Below are 20,552 nucleotides of genomic sequence, written 5' to 3' on the forward strand. Positions count from 1 at the left end.
CAGCCCACCAGCCATCCCACCAGCCCCGCCCGCCAGCCCGCCCGCCATCCAGCCCGCCAGCCATCCACCAGCCCGCCAGCCGCCCGCCATCCAGCCCGCCAGCCAGCCCACCAGCCCCGCCCGCCAGCCAGCCCACCAGCCATCCAGCCAGACCACCAGCCCGCCCGCCAGCCAGCCACCAGCATCCCACCAGCCCCGCCCGCCCAGCCCAGCCATCCAGCCAGCCACCAGCCCACCAGCCCGCCCAGCCCCAGCCCCCACCAGCCCCCAGCCGCCAGCCAGCCCCCAGCCCCACCAGCCCCGCCCCAGCCAGCCCACCAGCCATCCAGCCACACCAGCCCGCCAGCCACCCCACCAGCCCACCAGCCCACCAGCCACGCCCGCCAGCCATCCAGCCAGACCACCAGCCCCGCCCGCCAGCCATCCAGCCCGCCAGCCATCCAGCCCCGCCAGTCAGCCCACCAGCCCCGCCACCCACCAGCCCACCAGCCCCGCCGCCCAGCGGCCAAAATAATTGCCCGCCCCCGGGGTAGAGTTTGGGAGGTTAGTGGATGTTGTTGCCCCTTCAATGCATCTGAACCATTCAGCCTGGGAGGGGCGGGGCAGTGGCGCGTCACGCAGCGTATTGCGTCACCGCGCAGCAAGTCGCCCCGCCCCTCCCCCCCATCTCGCCCGCACTGACTGGGCCGCGAGTTGTCGCGAGAGAGGGAGTGAGGAGGGGGGGGGCGGGATTCCGGCCCCGGGGACTGACCCGCGGCGGCGGCCACAGCCACAGAGGGGAGAGAGAGAGAGAGAGCGCGAAGGGCGCGCGCGGCTCCTCGAACCAACCAACGAACGATCGAACGAACGACCTCAAACCGTCTTCCTCATGGCGGCTCCCAGGCCCATCAAAAGTATCCTGAAGAAGAAGCGGGGGGCGGCGGCTGATCACTGCGCGCCGACCCCGGAGGCGGCCGCGGCCGCGGCGGCGGCGTTGGCGGACGACGAAGACAAGTGAGCGCGGGGCGGGGATCGGCCGTTACCCTCGGGCGGGAGGCGCCCTCACTCCCCCCCACACACACACACACCAGTCACTGCCCTGTCACTGGGGGCCGGGCAGGGCCGGGCCGGGGGCAGTGGCAGTGATGAGGATGATGGTGGGGGGCGGCTGGCGGTTAGGGGGCGTTGGTGATGTTGATGAAGGGGAGAGGTCTGATGATGATGTGGAGGAGGAGGAGGAGAGCAGTTTGGTGATGATGATGAGGTGGGTGGGATGGTGATGATGATGGTGGTGGGGGGGGCTTGGTGATGATGAGGAGGGTGGGTTGGTGATGATGGTGGTGAGGGGGCTTGGTGATGATGAGGAGGGTGGGTTGGTGATGATGATGGTGGTGGGGGGGGCTTGGTGATGATGAGGAGGGTGGGTTGGTGATGATGATGGTGGTGGGGGGGCTTGGTGATGATGAGGAGGGTGGGTTGGTGATGATGATGGTGGTGGTGGGGGGGGGCTTGGTGATGATGAGGAGGGTGGGTTGGTGATGATGATGGTGGGGGGGGTGCTTGGTGATGATGAGGAGGAGGAGGCTGGGTTGGTGGTGGTGATGAGAAGGAGGGTGGGTTCAATGATGATGATGGTGGGGGGGAGTTTGGTAATGATGATGATGAGGATAGCAGATTGGTGGTGATGATGATGATGATGATGGGGGGGTTGGTGGTGGTGATGATGAGGAGGGCGGGTTGGTGATGATGGTGAGGGGGGAGGTTTTTGATGATGAGGAGGGCGGGTTGGGTTGGTGTTGACGACGATGAAGAAGGGGGAGGTCAGTGATGATAACAACAGCAATAATAATTATTTATATTTATTTGGCGCATTTCACATCAGGAGGATGTCCCAATGCTCTGGACAGTCAGCGATCTGCGTCCGAGCTGGTGGTTGGCATCAGGAGGGGTGGAGGGTGGGGGTAGAACAACAAAAACAACAGCAACAAAATTACATTTGTAAAGCGCCTTTTACGTCGTGAGGATGTCCCCAGCCGCTGAACAGTTGGGGATCAGGACCCGAGCGTGAGGTGAGGGAGGGCAGAGAGGTCGGAGAGCAGCTAAAGGCACGGTCGAAAAGGAGGATCTTGAGTCGGGCTTTGAAGAAGGGAAGGGAGGGAGCCCTGAGGAGCACCGCACAAGACTGTGCAGGGGCTGGAAGAGAAAACGTTGGCGGAGACAAATTGGAGATGGTGTGACAGATAAGACCTGAACCATTCAAGGACAGAACCTTGAAGGTTGAGGTGAGAGGAGAGGCGATGGAGGAAGATGAAGTGTTCAGAAGGGTGATGGTGGTGGGAGCGCGGGCGGTTCGTAGTGACGATGATTCTGATGACCTTTTAAGCTTCGGAATGCTAAACTTGAGACAACCAGCTGGCCACACACATAAGATGCCTTCTGAGAGTTTTCTGCCATATGGCACACATCCACTGTCCATCTGTAGGCTTTTTTAGGACAGTGCTGTTGGTCACCATTCACTCTGCTGATATCCAAAATCCTCCTTGCGCAATGTCTAGTGAAAGAGCCAGTCTTGTTTTTCAAATAACCTTTCAGGATAGTCCTTGTACCCTTGTCATTTTACCTCTGTTACTCATAAAATTCTTGTCTGCATTTCCATAGCGTCATTTATTTTGATCTATATGCACAATAAGTTCTTGTTTAACTGAAGGTTTTGTTTGATCAACCTACAGCAACAACATCATAGTCATTTTAATTGTTCAATGAGAATGCTCTCAAGTATGAGTGGCAGATAATAATAATCCTTATAATCCTTGCATTTGATGTAGTGCCTTCCCCCAGTGCCTTTGCCTTGCTTCCTCCCTTTCCTCCTTCAAGGCCGGTCTCAAGACCTTTCTCTTCCTTCAGCTCCCCTCTCGACTCTCTAACCCCTCCTCGCTGCCTCCCTTCCCTCCCCTCACCCTGACCATTCCCCTCTCCTCGCTCCCTCCCTTCCCTCCCCTCACCCTGACCATTTTCCCCTGCTCAGGTCCTGACCCAACTGTCCAGCGCCTTGGGACGACCTCCCGACATGAAAGGCACTCTATAAATGAAATCTTGTTGTAGTTGTTGCCTTATCGCATCTTCAAGATATCTCAAAGTGCTTCACAGAATATTCTGTAAAGTCTAGTGAACAAAACACGGCAGCCAATTGCACACAGCAGTGTCCCGCAAACCATTGAGGATTGAGTGACCAAATTATCAAGATTTATTTATTTTTGAAGGGATTACTATTCCCGGAAAAGCGATCTGCCAATTCACTAACAACCGGATTCCTACACACACTAGCTAGACGGAGGGTTGTGGAGTAAGGATTAAGGGTTGCCCAACGTTTCTCCCTGTCCGGGAGTCCTCTCACTTTTGAGGCAAGTGCTCTAACCACTAAGCTGAGGACTGGATCTGCACTCATGACAATTATCAAAGCAAAAGTGACACAAAACTAAATATATTCTTCTAATAGGAATGTAAGAGTTCTCCCATGGTTGCACTTTCAAGCCAGGAATTAAGAAATTCAAGTTTGGTATCTGAAATTTTCATTGTCATTAATGCTATGAACTTATCAAAATCTTTTTAATTCATATGAAATAAAGATTAATATCTCCTCAATTTATATGAAGCATATAATTGCAGAAACATGAGATTAACTTGCATTTATGTGGTGCCTTCCACATAGAGAGATGTCTCAAAGAGCTTTAGAACAGTGGTGAGGAGGAATTGGGCTGGGAGAAGAGAGGTTTTTAGTTGGCCTTTAGTGACTGACAGAAAGGGGCAAAACAGAGGGGTATTCCAGAGGGAGGAGGCATAATAAATGAAGGATTGGTCATTTTTAGTGGGGTGGAGAAGGTAGGAGATGAAAGATAGGTGCAGATTTGCCTAGTGGAGGGGGTAAGCTAAGCAGCAGTGTGAAGCTGGAGAAAATCAGGTTGGGAGAGTGAGACTGGAATGCATTGCCTGAAAGGGTGGTGGAAGTCGATTCGATAACAACTTTTAAGGGAAAAATAGATAATTATTTGGGGAGGACAAGTTTACAGGGCATATGGGGAGAGAGCAGGGGAGTGGGACTGATTTGGATAGCTCTTTTCAAAGAGCCGGCACAGACAGGATGGGCCGAATAGCCTCCTTCTGTGTTGTATAATTCTATGATTCAATATGATTGATTTGCAGGTGAGAGTAATGATCCTGAAGTCAATCTGTTGGAATACGAGTCTGGAAACACGGGGTGGGTGGAGAACAGTGGACTCTAAATATAATTCTTGAATGTCTGCTTTGCAGTAAAAAGTCCCAGAAATGGGATGAGATGAACATTCTTGCCACATATCATCCAGAAGGCAAAGACTATGGGCTAATGAAAATTGATGAACCAAGCACACCATACCACAGGTAAATCATTTTTTTTCTGGAGTATTTGGTGAACTTATTGTATGTGCAACATGTAGACATGTGACTCAAAATTCAGTTTAGAAAAGTTTTAAAACCTATGGAGAAACCTCGATGCTGGGCAGAGTCCCTTGGTGGATGTCACCACCCAAGTCCCTTGGTGGATGTCACCACCCAAGAAGATGAGATAAATCGAGGAGTAAGAGTTGAATTATGTGACTTTTCTCTAGCTTCACACTTCTGCCTATAGATAAAAGAAAACTAAAAGTCATGATGGAGTGATTAGAGGCTGGAGATGAGAGAAACGTTGACTATTATGTGACCAGACATATCTTTTAATTCTGATCTGAAGCGTGCAGTATATCTAGACCATCGTTTTGGGAATAGCAGGAATTAAGTGAAATTAAAATTTCTCAAATCAACAAACTTTGATTTAGTTTGAAGGTACTGGAATTACACACGATTACACGGTCGGAATGGGATCGTGAAAACGTAGATACTTCTGTTTTTAATGTTCAATTGTGTTAATTTAAATTGTATTTATGGCAATGGTTCCCATCACTTCAATAAAACTCAGATAACACAACAACATAAAGTATGCAGATCGTTATTTCTCATTGGTGATTGAACCTCACTGCAAAGATTTGTTTTTGTTATCTGTCTTTTGCTGCACAGGATGGTTGAAGATGATGAAGATGGTGTGATGAGTGACTCTGAAACATATGAAAACCTCACTGCGGAAATACTGGCGAAAAAGTAAGTACCTATTTGTTGTATAAGTATTATTATGAAACTGGAGTTATGGCGTGTGGTCTTTATGTCAATGGAAAGTGCCATTTTGGTCAAGTTAGCCATTTGGTTTTGTGTGTGGCTATGATTCTTTTTCAAACGATAGATTTCTTGAGAGCCAGGATATCAACTGTGTAAGGGCGGGGACACGTTAGGGAAGAGACCGTCTGTTGCAGCTCTCTGGGATAATAATAATAATAATAATAATAATAATCCTTGCATTTGATATAGCGCTTTTCATGTCAGGAGGACATCCCAAAGCGCTTCACAGAACACACTGTAAAGTGAATTGACTGTATATTTGTGGGCGAACGCGGCAGCCAATTGCGCACAGCAATGTCCCACAAACAGTCGTAGATTGAAAATGACCAATTTATTATTGTTTTTGGTTTTGGAGGGATTATTATTAGGCGTGTGGATTCGGGCATGCAAGCTGTGTATCTTCTTAGCAGGCCTGTGCACTCCTGATCTTTTTAGGAGTAATGCCCATTGATGACGTGGATCTTTGTTAACTATGTCCGTGTGCATCAGACCATTTAATATTTGGATAAATGTTTTGGTTTTGCACCATTGTTATTGCAAAACTAGACACATCAGCGGTGTTTAAATCAAATCCTCATCTGCATTGCATTGGATAAATGATTTGTGACCCAGTCCAAATCTCTTCTTTTTTGGCACACATCAATGCAGAGTATCTCAACTATCCTTTCTACCCGACATCCGTGCCATGTCCCACTCTGCTTTTCCCCATCTCCGCAAAGTCGCCTGGCTCTGCCACTTGTTCTCACTGCAGGCCGCCAAGACCCTCATACATGGATTGATAGCATCCAGGCAAAATTCCTGCTATCGGCCTCCCCAACTCCTCCCTCCATAGACTGCAGATCATCCAGAACTCTGCAGCCTGTGTCCTCTCCCACACCAGGCTCCGCGACCCTATCAGCCCACTTTGCATAGTGAAAAGCGCTATGCAATGTAATTTTGTTGTTATATAAAAATAATAATAAACCTTGCATTTGATATAGCGTCTTCTCAACGTCTTAAAGCGCTTCACAGAATATACTGTAAAGTGAGTTGACTGTATATTTGTGGGCGAAAAGCGGCAGCCAATTGCGCACAGCAGTGTCCCACAAACAGTCGTGGATTGAAGTGACCAATTTCTTTTTGTTGTTGTTGGCATTCATGTTAAAAGAAGATCACAATTCTCACAACAAATAGAGAGAAGGCAGATTGCCAAAAGTGACATTGTTCAAGGCAGAGTTCTATTTCCTGGTCAGAGGGAATAAAATAACAAGATTTCTGTTTGATTCATGTTTAAGGCTAACAGCAGCTGAAGGAGCTAAACCTAAAGCCTTTGGAGAACTTGAAGACAGCAGTGAAGAGGAGGAGGAAGAATTGACCCCGGAAGAAAAAGGCAAGACAGTTTTACTTACAATATGTAGGCACATGTTTTCAATTTAGAAAATCGGTTTTTTCAAATTTATTTCGAGTCAAGATCACACATTTCTGCCCGTTTAGGTGGATGTTGAAGATCCCAAGATACTATATTTTTCTGAGGGTAATAATCCCTTTTCAAAAAAATAAATAAATAATAATTTGGTCATTCAATCCAGGACTGTTTGTGGGACACTGCTGTGCGCAATTGGCTGCCACATTTTGCCCACAAAATATACAGTCAATCCACTTTACAGTATATTCTGTGAAGCACTTTGAGATGTCTCAACAACATGAGAAGGTGCTATATTAAATGCAAAGATTATTTATTATTGTAAAGAGTTTTTTTTTCCCCTGGTATTCTGAGCAGAAGTCCTCCAAGTTGGTGCTTCATTTAATGGCTGTTTAAGGGATCTCAGTGTGGACAAATTGGCTGCTATGATTGAATATAAAATAAATGCGCAGTTACTTGACTATCAATTATGCAATTTAAGATGTCTGGATATTATAGGTGTTATATCAAATATAAGGACTATTATTACTCTGGTTCAAGAAGGTGCTTTCAATCCAATTTATGGATGGGTTGAAGACTTTTTCATTAAAATTTGACTTGTTTTATTCAAAACGCACAAACAAAAGCCCTGTTTTAAATCGTTTTTCAAATCTTTTTATTGAAAACCATTGATGTTTTCAAATTGGTGATTTTATCTGTGATGCAACTATACAGCAAAGCTCTATGGTGTTCAATTTATCTTCTGTGTATAAGCAATCAAGACCACTCCAAGCACATGAAAGAAGCTTTGGTCACCCGTCATTTTTCCAGTCCTACTCGTTCAAAGTTAGTAAATCACTTTGAGACTTTTCTAGATATACCATCCCTGAATTTGCAACGGTCAACTTCGTACTATCCCAGACTTAATTCCTAAGAAATGAAATGGTGGGGTTCAGTTTTGGATCCTAAACTGTTGAGTGTTCCGGCCACCAGAAGAAAGCTGATTGTAGCAGAACAACGGCTCGTGTGATTTCCACAGTGTGATGAAGACTACTGATCATCCTCATCAACTCCTACCTCTGGCTCATTTGGATCAAAACTGAAGAGCCTACTTTAATGGGGGTGGGGGGTGGGGTGGTGAAGAGAGGTAATTAAGTGTTTGTTGGGTGGAATAAACCTAATTAATAATTAATCTAATTATTGAAGGTAAACCATGCACCATTATGGATTTAGTTGTAGAAGACTAGTCTATGAGATACAGATATTTTTACATTTCAACATGTTTCACACAGAATCCATTAGATATTCACTCACATTAATAGAGGCTCCACTTGCAATGAGTTTCTCCCTTCAAATCGTTTGACTGAAGTATTGCGAACCCGTCCTGGGTAAGAGCTTCTTGAACACGAGTGTAATTAGATCAATAAAACAAATGGATCAGCCTTTTTGGTGAAGGTTTTATTCTAGTGAGGCGTTCAATCGGAAGTATATTCTATGTTATAATTCCATTCAATTTGAACCCGATAGTGACTGTGATCATTTCAGTCCGGAAGAATTGGCTATTTTTGCAGGTTGCATAATGAATAGGAAATGGTGTGATTTCGAGTTTCGTTTGCTATCAAGGAGTGGTTATGAAGAACAGTTCGTATAGAATTTCTTTTTGGGTGTCTTGATGTGTTTAGTGCACAAATTTAAGACTTGAATCTCAATTTAATAATATAATAATCCTTGCATTTGTCATAGCGCCTTATCATGTTGTAAGGTCGTCTCAAAGCGCTTCACAGGAGTTACTGTGGAATGGAGTGACTGCTTGTACAACAACAACTTGCATTTATATAGCGCTCTTCACGCGGGGTAACGTCCTGGACAGAGGAGACAGATTGATTGTGATTTTTATTGGTTTATTGTTTTGAATGATTGAGCAATTTAAGACAATTCAACCTGAGAAGATTTTGTTCTGGGAAGTCTCTCTAAAAACCTCTTGTTGGTGGTTCTGGAAAATTACTAGATTTTCAACTAACCAGAGACTGTGCCTTTTTTGTTTGTGGATAGATTTTATAACTAACTTAAGATGAAATGAGGAATAAAACGAAAGTGACTCTTGCTGACATTTGTTGGATATGCAGAGAATTCCTTTTGAGATTTTTGTTCCATTTATCTGCCCTGTGAGGATCTATTGTGAACCGCTTCGGAACATAATAGCCTGTTAAAATTCTGCCACTTCTTGTACCTTAGATTAGGTATCAGATGTGTAGGTATAAACACTATGGCAGGCATGATGGGCTGAGCGACCTGATTCAGTGCTGTAACATTCGCTTCCTCTGGAGAAGCTAGCACTACTGGAGAAGCTAGATTGCTTGCACTACTCTGGCACCGCAGTGGAGATGGGAATTTGCCGTGTAAGGAATTGGCTCAAAACCACCGGCCTCATTGTTGCACAATAGTTGGGACCCTAACACACTGAGTTGCCTCGTGTCCACTGTGTATTTTTAGCTGCTTCCCGAGGGCATGTGACAGGAGGCATTATTGATGTTTACAGTATGCTAGTCAACCTGGTAAGTGAAAAGTATAAATTGGATTTTGTGTGCAAACAAATGGTTATACGGGCTACATTGCTTACAGTACATTTTCATTACAAGCGGGTGTGTCTTTGAGTTGGTTCTTCAATGTTAAAGGTGCTTTCATGTTTCGCCCACAAAACTTACAATATATTCTGTGAGCGCTTTGAGACATCTAGAAGATGTGATAAGTTTCTGCAATAATATATACTGGATTTATATTTTAAGCATTCTGTTCCTTGTATCCAAACTTTGCGTTTTTTAATGTGCAGGATATAAAGGGGCTGGAAATGTATTTTTAGTTTAGCTGCACACTGAAATTATGGCTAGGCAGCCAACTACGATGCTGGAAAAGGCCACGGATAGGAGAAGTAAGGAAGCTATGAAGCAGGTAGTTTGCTTGTTTTAGTGTACAAACCTGAAGTTATTGGAAAGACTTTACTAACCGGTGCTGTAAAGCTGGGACAGATACCGTCATGCATGTCAATTGCTCTCATATATGAGTGCCCAAAAGACTCAGTCCCGAATGAATGGCAGCAGAATAATAAAACCCATGTCATCAGAAAAGTAGGGCTACTACTTTTGTCTGAGTAGCAAGCAATCTTGTCTACTTGTACTCTGGGCAAGTCAAGTGTACCATTGCTTCAAGCCTGGGCCTCACTGAACAAGGGAGCACCAAGGCCACCAATTGTGAAAGGTGTCATCTCTGCCACTGGCCATTCTCCGTGTAAGTAAATCATTCTTTCTAACACTTAAATACTTAGAAGTTAGGTAGAAGTACCTATAGTGTTTGTGAAGTGGGACACGTTTTTAGCATGTCTATTTAGACTAAGAGTCAGAATCTTTAGTGTAGCACAGCTGAATCTTTTATAACTATGTTCCATAGGGAGAAAACAACAAACTTTAGATGGACAGCCTTCGACCTCCAGGGATAGCAAGGATTTCAGTTCTCGGAAAATCCACTTTTCCAATGCAATATCCTACTCGCCACCTCCAACTTGGAAAGGGCACAAGCGTGAGCGAACTGGAGATCCTGACAAGCAACACCCTATGAAGCAAACGAAACACACTGATATGACAACCAGGCGCCTGATATCCCTGGGGAAATCTGCGAAAGAGACTTTGCAACAGTTAAAAATTGTGCACAAAGAAAACAAGCAGGACAGGCTTCGTTTGAAGAAGGAATTGTTGGAGGGGATGAATGAGATGAAGAAAGGAACAATGAGAGGGATAAGGGAGATAAGTGATAGACTTCTGGAACAGAGCAGGGAGATGGTGGAACAGATGCTAGATGAATCGAGGAGCATGAGGGATGGAATGATAGAGGAAGTCAGGGAGATCCACGAAAGGACTTTAGAGCACAATAGGAACGTGGAAAGGGAGATAATAGACGAGTTGAGGCTGACAAGGGAAGAAATAGTGGTAAGGATGAGAGAGTCAAGCGAAAGGTTAATGCAGCAATGTGATCAGGTGAGGATAGACGTTATGGAGGAGACAAGAGGGCTGAGGGATGGAATGGTGGAGTTAATCGAAGGAACTGTAAATCAGAACAGAGAGAGAAGAGAGAGGGTGAGGAGTATGGTGCTGAATTTTCAGCAGCATCCAGAAGCATCAGAATGTTCCACGTCCTGAAGATGCATAATTCATTCTGTCGCAAGGCCAGGAAATCTGAAATCCGTTATGGTCTTAGCCTTACAGTTTTTTTAACAAGGTTTCCATACCAAATCAAATTTTCCAATAATTATAATTTTTAAACTAAAGTTTTAAAATAATGAATTTTAAAATTTAATAATAATCTTTGCGTTTGATATAGCGCTTTATCAGGTCTTCAAGATAATAACAACTTGTATTTATATAGCGCTCTTCACACAGGCTAGCGTCCCAGAGCGCTTGTCTCAAAGCACTTCACAGAATATATTGTAAAATGTGTTTGTGGACGAAACTTCTCCTAATACCATGAGGAATTTCAGACATCTGGATCTTTTAGTTGTTTGGGTTACAGAAGAAAAAACATTTTCTGTGAAGAGATGGGAAAGGTCATGGGGAAAATCCCATTGCTTTGATCTTTTTGCAAAGTTGTACATGTTTTATAGTTTCGTTTTTGGAATACACTGTTTTCAACAAATTGTCTTTATTAAATTTTACAATAAAATTTGATACTGGAATAGTTATATTGTCCTGTGTGAACTCAATGTGCCCTCTTAAATTAATGCAACTTAATGTGATTTCCGTCTTGTGATTCAGGTTTCTTTTCTGGGGATCGGGTAGCTCCCTGGGATTTGTACACCGGTGCTCTTTGCTGTCAATCCCAAATTAGCTTGGATGATTTTAACCTACTTCTTAAAACGAACAGAATTGAAGTATAAAACCTGCTGTTATTGCAGTTTAATTTTCTAGTACAAAATAGTGGCCTCAGTCATAGGGCAGGATTGACTGTTAAGCTATCCTGCATGATGCTATGTGAAAGTTGTTGTTGTTAACTTGTGTGCAGAGTATAAGAGTAGAGGGCACTGTTTTGGGGTTGGTATCAGTGGCAGGTTACGGGACCACCGAGGTGAGGGTTGACCACAATACCATGCTTTTCCCAGGTGTGCTGGATACTCACACAGAGTGCTCAATGTTCTGTTGCCCAACACCGATATTCCTCAACTCGGAGAGTGCACAAATTGAAGGTGCCTATTGCACACCCTATTCAGTTATTTTCCTTGTATATTTTATATATATTATATATTGTATATTTTGTGAAGCGCTTTGAGATGTCCAGAAGACGTGAAAAGCTCTATATCAAATGCAAGGATTATTATTATTACTGACTCTTGAGAAGTCAGCATCAAATAGTTTGACATATTGGGTCGGTCGGGTACAGCAAACAAAATATGTGCAAATTTCTGTTAGGATTAATTGCGTGTGATCTGCATTAAGTGAAATAAAATTAACCCCCACTTTCAGGACTAAAGTGTGCTGCAGAACAAGCCTTGTCGCAATAGGTAGCTCATTAATAATAATCCTTGCATTTGACATCCCAAGATATTCAAAGAATATATTGTAAAGTGGGTTGACTATTTTGTGGGAAAAATGCGGCAGCCAATTGCGCACAGCAGTGTCCTCACAAGCAGTGGTGCAATGAGTGACCAATTTTTTTTCAAGGATTATTACCAGTGGAAAGCGATCCGCCAATTGACTAACAACCAGGTTCCTACTTACTGCTAGGTAACCAGAGGTGTGTGGAGCAAGGAAACTTGCCTAAGGTTCCGCCTCGCCCTGGGTCCTCTCCATTGCTAGGTGAGCGCTATACTACGGGACTCAATGATTCAATGACTATTCTGCATGGTTCTGGCGTACGACTTGAACAATCATTACAGAGTGGGCTACAGAATCAAGAAAGGTTACTCCGCATTTCCATCATGTAGTGACTTTAATGTAAGAAAAAGAAACTGCTCCTAGCGGAACTGCTGTAATCATTCCAACAACAACGACGACAAAATTAAATTTGTACAGCGCCTTTCATGTTGGGTAGACGTCCCAAGGTGCTGGACAGACATTGCCACGTGTGGTCAGCTGCTGTTAATGTTTTTTTCTCTCTTCCCATTTACTCTTTCAGAAAACAAGCAGCAATTTGAGATGAAGCGAAAGATACATTACAATGAAGCAATGAATATCAAACTAGCAAGACAGTTGATAGCCAAAGAGCTGGCGGAAGCAGAAGTGGACGAAGAGGTAGATGAAGAGGAAGGCGATCAGGAGGATGTTGAAGGGAATGCAATGAAAGGAACAGAAGATTTTGGAGGTGCAGTTCTATGATAGTTCGAAAATTGTAAATAATGGCTTAAAAAACAATATGGTTCTTAAATGTATCGTTCTCTAGAATAATAGGAAAACAAATCAAAATACTTATGTTTTATTTATATTACCTATTCATCGACCGATCATAACCCAGAGTTAATGGTACGACCTTGATCCGGATCATTGAAAAGAAAAATAATCTGCTTGATCTCCAGTGTTAGAGGGATGAGGAATGACCTGTTATGTTATTCAACTCTGTAAATAGATATTTCGGAGGAGCTTTTATAGTTCTGTACGATACATAAGGGGATAAATTAAAATTAAGTCATGCCTCCAGATGGATGGGAGCACAAGAAGGCACAGGATCAGAGTTGTGCCAGAAATGTATAGGACAGGAGTATTTCTGCAAAGGGCAATCATCAACTGGAAAATTATTGGGAAGGCAATTGAGATCAGAACAGAGGATTTGTTTAAAGCACAGCTGTGTGTTGTAGGAACCCGGTTGTTAGTCGATTGCTGGATCGCTTTTCCAGGCGTAAGAATCCCTTCAAAAAAGCAATAATAATAATTTGGTGACTCAAACCACAACTATTTGTGGGACACTGCTCTGAGCAATTGGCTGCCGTGTTTCACTCACAAAATATGCAGTCAATTCACTTCACAGCATATTCTGTGAAGTGCTTTGAGATGTCTCGAAGATGTGATAAGTCGCTGTATCAAATGCAAGCATTATTATTTAATACATTGGAACTGCCCATCCCCTTGTGTTTATTTTGGATATTGCTGGCATATCTACTTGTGCATCATTTCTCTCTTGCTAACATTGTCCAGAATCTAGAAAAGCACGTGAACCAAAGTGCACATTTTACTTTCCTCAACCCTCCTTTTTACACAGTTGCAAGGTGAATGTGTGCTTTCCTTACCAAGTTCATATTGGTATATCCATGAGGGAGGGGTAGAGAAATGTAGCCTACTATATAAATGCAATTTTGTTCTTGTATGGTACGATTAGAAAATAGAAGGGTGTTTCTCCTGATATCCTGGGTCACAAAATTGGTCATGGTTGTTTGTGGAATATTGTTGGGAGCAAATTGGCTGCTTCATTCGTCTAGAAATATGCAATCACTATATTTTACAGAAAAACTTTGAAATGTTTGTGATTGTGATTATCTTAAATACAAGAGTGCTCAAGTTTGTAACTCTCAGTAATATGCAATTGTCGTGCATTGTTCAGTTGCCATCATTTTTCTGACTTGTCTCACGTTTTCTTCTGCAGGGAGATCGACAACTTTCTGAAAATATGGAGCAAGGTTCATAGGTTCAAACCCATCAACCTGGCAGCAACCCCCATTCCCTCCTCCCTGAAACTAAAACCACTAGCCATTGGCAGAATTTAAACCCTGATACATAATGTAGCTGTTCCATCCACTCTCCATCTTAAATTGGGAGAAGTATACTTTCAAAGGATTCTCTCTTACCCTTGCACTCAGAAATTCACCATCTGTATATTTTTCCAAAGCTAGAATTCTCTCCGGGGTGGGAGGCGAGTTGGTTGCTTGATGTGTGTGGCTGTCGGATCACTGAAGAAAAAGAACACTGGAGAAATCGCAGCAGATTAGAACACGTTGGCTGCTGCTCGACGGAACATTATCAGCTTTCTTGTGTTTTCACCGTGAGGTGAGACACTGATTTTAGCTGCGCTGATGTCTGTCGCTGGATCATTTCCAAAACTTACATAGTGGTTATTTTTTGGGTGTTTGTTTGCATTGTATTTTATCACTCTTATTTTATTGCATATGGTTTCTCATCCAGTAAGTGATTTCTGATCAGGTTTGTTCAGAATTTATTTTTTATTTCTTAAATTATAGCCTGGGATCAGAGCATGCAGAAATACCTGACTTGTTAACTGAAAAAAAATGCAACTTAGATTTTTTTGTGTCCTTGTAAATGATTTATCTTCTGCTCTTAAGTCGTGGCTTAACATGATTTATATTTTCTGTAACAGTCATTTAAAAAAGACCGTGGTCTTTCTCTTTATGCTTGTGTGAATTTTCCAATTGAAAACTTATCAAATGTGAATACATCACTTCGCACGTGCCAGTGTTTCCAAACCCTTCCTTGTAACTTAATTTGGAAGGAAGAATGGGATTTGTAGAGTACTTATCTTCATACTGCTGTGTGGATTGGTATTCAGCAAGTTTGCAGATTGAAACAAAGTGGTTTACATTTGTTCCAAGTAGTGATGTGATTAGTAGATTTTATTCTTTCACAATGAGAATCAAAATTGAACCAGTTGCGACCTCACTAACCAAAAAAGGCAATTGCTAGCTTGTGGATTTACGCTCCAACACAGTGTTACATTACTTTTTTAAAAAAAAACAAAGGTGTATTCGCAGAGAATGGGGAAGCCAAATGTTTTGTGTCTTATATCAAAATATACTGAAGTCTTACATTCTCACCACAGTATTCAGAGACTGTTGATCTGACTTAATTCCATGAGCTCGTCCACACCACTGTGATCCTTGTGTGTAAATACATGACATAGAGATGTGTGTAAATACATGACATAGAGATGTCAGTAGTTCCTTCACTGCTTTGGGCAACCGCTGTTTCTATTCACTGCTCCCACTTAATAGTGAGAGCTAATGACACACATCTTAACTAGCTGCTTAGTTCAGATGCCAGATAGTCCTGGAGCACATCAGCCCTTTGCTTAAGAAGCAAACCATTTACAACTGAAGAAAGCTTGTGTTTCTGCAATGTGCTGTGATTCCAGGTCTTGAGGCTTTGATGTGTACTGTTGTGTCCCATCACAGGTACATCTCTTGCAGACCCACACAATCCTCTCTCCACAAGTTAAACACCATCTTACCTTTTAATATTTAGCGTCGTTTCACAATACAGCGCCTAATTTTGTATGTCTGCTGTCTTTAAAACAAATGAGTGCAAACATTGGTTTATGTGTGTGAAAGGCAGGTTGTATTGTGCTAACTTCACCAATTGGAAGAAAATGCATGTTTTATGCAATTGCAGGCAGGCTGAATAAGCAGGGTAGTGTCTCCTTGTTCTGTATACATTCTTCATAATTATTGGCTATTTTGCTTGTGAGTGATGGTGATCTCTTCAATGCTGCACTGATTAAAGTTAATACGAGGTGTGATTATAAAACTCGTCTGATGATGGGTAGTGGGGAGGGAGAGGGGAAACAATGTTGATGCAGTAAGGAGCTGTTGAAAGTCTGAATTGCGGGCTGCATAAAGCAGCTTTATACTGTACAAAGAAAATTTCTATTGGAGTTTTGCATTGGGTCAACAGAAATTAACAAACAGGTTTGTGTGTATGAAATGCTAGGATCGCTAAATTGGAAAATGAAATACTGATTAAACACTAACTCGCAAGTCAAAACTTGTATGCAAAAATTCTTGATGTTCCACATATAAAGACTGTTCTTCAAAGTAGGGCTTATAATCTGGGTGGGATCAAATATGGTGATAAATCTACTTCACCTGAACCTTTCACATCTTTGTGATATATGAATTGTGTTAACAATGAATAGGTACAATTGATTCACGTCGTTTTCAGGGATTGTGCAAATTCTGTCCAAAATGACATTGATTTATCAAATGCAAGAACTTTTTATTTTTGGTTATTTCTTATTTCATCGTAAAAGGTACACTAGAGTACAGATTCACATTTATACCGTGCCTTTCAAATCTGGAGGATGCCCCAAAGCGAATCATAGTATTGGCTGAGTACCCGAGCTAGGGGTGGGATCCCAGGGAGGAGAGCAGGGGAAAGGTGACCGCAAGCAAAAAGAGACCTTGAGACAGACTTTGCAGGGATGGAGCAGAATAATGTCCGTCTGGAAACAATTCTTGTGTTGGTTTCAATGAAACTTCCATTTAGTTTTCATGTAATATCTTAACAGATATACCTTGAGCTCATCATAGTGTATTTTTCTAGGAGGGGAGGGCAGTGAGATTGATGGCACAGCTTGTGCTGAGAACCAGTGCAGATTTGACAGGCCGAATGGCTGCCTTCTGCGCAGTAAATGTCTATGTTTCTGTGAGACATTGCGACTCAGATCTGATGGCCTTGAATGCTTGAATACCACCATGAGATATAATGGGGTGCAGGGGGTGGGCAAGTCTATGCTATGCTGTTATTTTGTTACATATATAAATATATGAAAAAGATGGACGTTGGAAAATTGGCCTCTCCTGAGGATTTAACATGTTGTAGAATATATTTGGAAACACTCCATCTACCCCGCCATTCACCACCCAAGTCATTAACACCCTCCATCCTCTACTGTGTTCATCGTGCACTGAATCCATTCACCCTCCCCAATCTTATTGTTTTATGTACCTCAATTACCTGAGAATGTATTCCTTTATGTACATCATTTGCATAACACCCTATTCAAATCCACATATTATTCTGTGTATATTTTTTTCCAACCAAAACATATTTCTCGCCTTCACTCTTTTGCCTGAAGTATTTTCATGCTTCCTTGCAATATTATTGTACTGGAATGCCCTGCTTAATAAATAGGAGTAGGCAACTCAATTATCAAGGTATTTTTGCTACTGATTTCTTCATCCCATTTCTCTAAGCCCTTTAATATTCTGAATCCCAATGTACAGTATTACTCATTTAAACATCCTAATTGATTTTGCATCTACAGCCTTCTGAGGCAATTTCACATTGTTGCAACCCTTTGCTTTACGATTCCTTTTTTCTCAACCACTTTCACAATACAAATTGGGCTTTGCGGTTTTAGTTAGATAAGCGTCAACAGTATGCCAATGCACACTCTGGGGTCCCCGAGCCTTGGCTCATGTCAGTCTGTGCCCGAATTAGGTAAGCAGGATGTGCCACTCCAAGCAGAGAGTGCATTCCATTCCAATACACAGTAATTTCCAGGTGGCGGCGGGATGAATGAACTCTTCCAGGTTCGGATACTCATGGTGATGGGTTTTCACGCGTCAAACACAGCTGACCAAAAAAAAGTGAGCTTACAAACACAGAAGAAACTTGAGCTTCATTTATTTTTTTAAAAATGCGTACTTAATCCACGACTGATGTGGGTAGGCTGCCTTGTTTCGCCCACAAAATACAGTCAATCCACTTCACAATATATTCTGTGAAGCATTTTGAGACTCACAATGACATAATAAGGCACTATATCAAATGCAAGTATTATTATTTACATAAAAAGTAATGAATCTAGTGAAGTGAAGAGATAGCTGAAACCAAGGTGTAAAGGTTTCAGGTATGTACGGTGACCCAAATGGGATGCAGAGTGCAGGAATGCTTTTAATGCAAAAAATAATACAGAAGAGCCTCAACTTTTCCCCTCCTAGGCAATCGATTGTTTATATTTGGAAGAGACTATTCTTAGAGCAATACTTTATTTTAGAAGCTTCATAGTTTTTACATTACAGTGAAATGCAGTGGTAGAATTTCAGTCGTTTCAGCACTACTGTAATTTGCTGCATGTATATTTGTTAGAATTAGATGTACCAGAATAAAGCTGAAGCCAAGTTAATACTTGTACATGAAATGCCATCTTTCACTGCTCTCTGTGTAATGAGTGTAAGCGTCTTTAACAACGAGCAATAAATAAAATCTTGACTTGGCCTTCACTTGACTGAACTGTAAAATGAAATCTCACCTAAAGTCAAGCAGAAGTTTGGCTATTACCATTTGTCACTGGAAATCTGTGGAGAAATTTCCCATGATTGGATGTTTACTCATCAAAGAAAACTGTTGTATTGTGTCTTGTCAAATAAAAAAGAATTATATGTTAGACCTCCAAACTTAAACTTGTCTCAATTCATACCATTGCACAACTGAAACACTGTACTTTTGACTTGGGGATACTTTTTTATTGTCCATGGTTTAGACTGTCGTTTACACACTATTGCATTTTAGGAAATAATATCATGGGACACAATATATATCAACTGTAGTTTGGGATGCGATAAGTGCGTGCAGCTACCCGAATGGTAGAAATTTAAAAGCAGTAATTCTGAAATCTCCCACCAGATGGTGGCATAATCACTTTTAAACTTGATTTTGCTTTATTCTTTCAGGTTACTATTTTCCTGTGTTTTATTCATGAAAATAAGTCACACCTGGAATGCCCCCTTGAAGTATTCTTTAGTTGCATATTTATTTTGGCACAGTTATTGGCAGACACTACCACACGACTTGAAGGAAATCTAGTTATTGGCAACCTCAGCTGAGTCCACATAAAACAAGAAGATGCAGTTCCACGACTGTTCAAATTATTTAGGTGGCATTGTGACAAAGCACTATTTCACAAAATTAAATGTAAAATAAAGGGAGTGGTTACTTTTATCTGGTTCGGGAATGATGTTGATATCAAGCATTGGTTGAATGCAAAACAAATTCAAAGGTATTCCGAACACTTGAGTTTGAAGTGTTGGCAGTGCCCTCTATATATGTAAAGTATCCTAAAAGGTTTTCATTATTCTAGTCCATCATAGCGCCTTCCATGTATGATAACTAATCTAAATAATCAAAATGCAAAGATTATTAATATAATATCCACGGTCACTTTTCAAAGGTGGGATTCGGACTCCGAGTGAGGGAGAGGAGAAGGTGAGGGAACATCAAATAACAGGACCGAGTTTCTAATACTGTGATCTCGGGCAGAGCACAAAATGACTGGAATCATGGAATGTTTCAGCCTGAATTGTGCGGCAAGAATGTCAGGGAGCAGCTTGCGTGAAGGAAGGAAAGTTCTGTGAAGCATACTCAGAATAGATGTAGAGATGGTGATGTACCACCTGCCCAATTTGAAAGGCGCTCTGCAAATGTAATTTGTTGTTATTGTTGTTGCCAAATGAACAAAATATTGACAGAGTTCCTCCAAGACCGGTCTTCGGTTAATGCATGGATCCTGGCAGAGGAGAGGCATGAATGTATGATGGAAAGGTCTTTAGTTCATTCTGAAGACCAGCTGCCAGATGTTGAGCAAATTGCATAGCAAATACACCCGTTTGTCCTGCTGTAAAACACAAACCAACGACAAAAACAAATGACATTTGTATTGCACCTTTCACATCGTTGGGAGGAAGGGAACGAAAGGTTCCGGAGGCATCAGGACAGATGTGAAGGTGGCGATATACAACAACAACAACTTGCGCTTACGTAGCGCCTTTCACGCGGGGTCGCCTCCCAGAGCGCTATCTCTACCCCTAAAACTCCTAAAACCACTGGCAATGGGATGGTGACCCAGACTTCCAGTTCTCACAGTGAGCTGCCATGACAAACCACCGCACACAACAACTCGCATCCCAGAGCGCTTGGGAGTACCGGAGTCTGACACTGCGTGGGCTCAGGGATGGAGGGACAGACAGACGGGGAGGGGGTGGGGGGTGGGGGGGTGATGGTGTTGGCCTCAGACTGGTCACCCCCCAGTGCCTGGTGGGGGGGGGTGGGGGAGGGGAGGGTTGAAGCTGATTGAATGAAACTGGCTACAATCTCATTAAAGGCGGGATTAAAGGTGGAACTGCTTCTCTGATTGGTGGAGATCGACGTCAATCTACGGTGGGCGGGGAACGTAATGGAGGGGA

At 42.7% G+C, this 20,552-nt stretch overlaps 1 protein-coding gene across 1 annotated transcript; it reads left to right on the forward strand.

Moving 5' to 3' along the window:
* The first annotated feature begins 868 nt into the window (after positions 1 to 868).
* On the forward strand, positions 869 to 18,767 carry ppp1r2 (protein phosphatase 1, regulatory (inhibitor) subunit 2). The gene is made up of 6 exons (XM_042339224.1): positions 869 to 993; positions 4,288 to 4,395; positions 5,068 to 5,148; positions 6,498 to 6,592; positions 12,764 to 12,949; positions 14,222 to 18,767. The coding sequence occupies exons 1-6, from the start codon at positions 869 to 871 to the stop codon at positions 14,239 to 14,241; spliced, it is 615 nt and encodes a 204-aa protein (XP_042195158.1). The 3' UTR covers positions 14,242 to 18,767.
* The last annotated feature ends 1,785 nt before the right edge of the window (positions 18,768 to 20,552 follow it).

Source organism: Callorhinchus milii, unplaced genomic scaffold, assembly GCF_018977255.1.
Source record: "Callorhinchus milii isolate IMCB2004 unplaced genomic scaffold, IMCB_Cmil_1.0 Scaffold11, whole genome shotgun sequence".
In the NCBI taxonomy this organism is placed as follows: domain Eukaryota; kingdom Metazoa; phylum Chordata; class Chondrichthyes; order Chimaeriformes; family Callorhinchidae; genus Callorhinchus; species Callorhinchus milii.

Bases quoted from the DNA above. Each gene is read 5' to 3' on its own strand.
- ppp1r2 (XM_042339224.1), top strand. From the start codon at position 869: ATGGCGGCTCCCAGGCCCATCAAAAGTATCCTGAAGAAGAAGCGGGGG. The intron at 4,396-5,067 runs GTAAATCATTTT...TTTGCTGCACAG, and splicing joins CCAAGCACACCATACCACAG to GATGGTTGAAGATGATGAAG. The intron at 6,593-12,763 runs GCAAGACAGTTT...TTACTCTTTCAG, and splicing joins ATTGACCCCGGAAGAAAAAG to AAAACAAGCAGCAATTTGAG.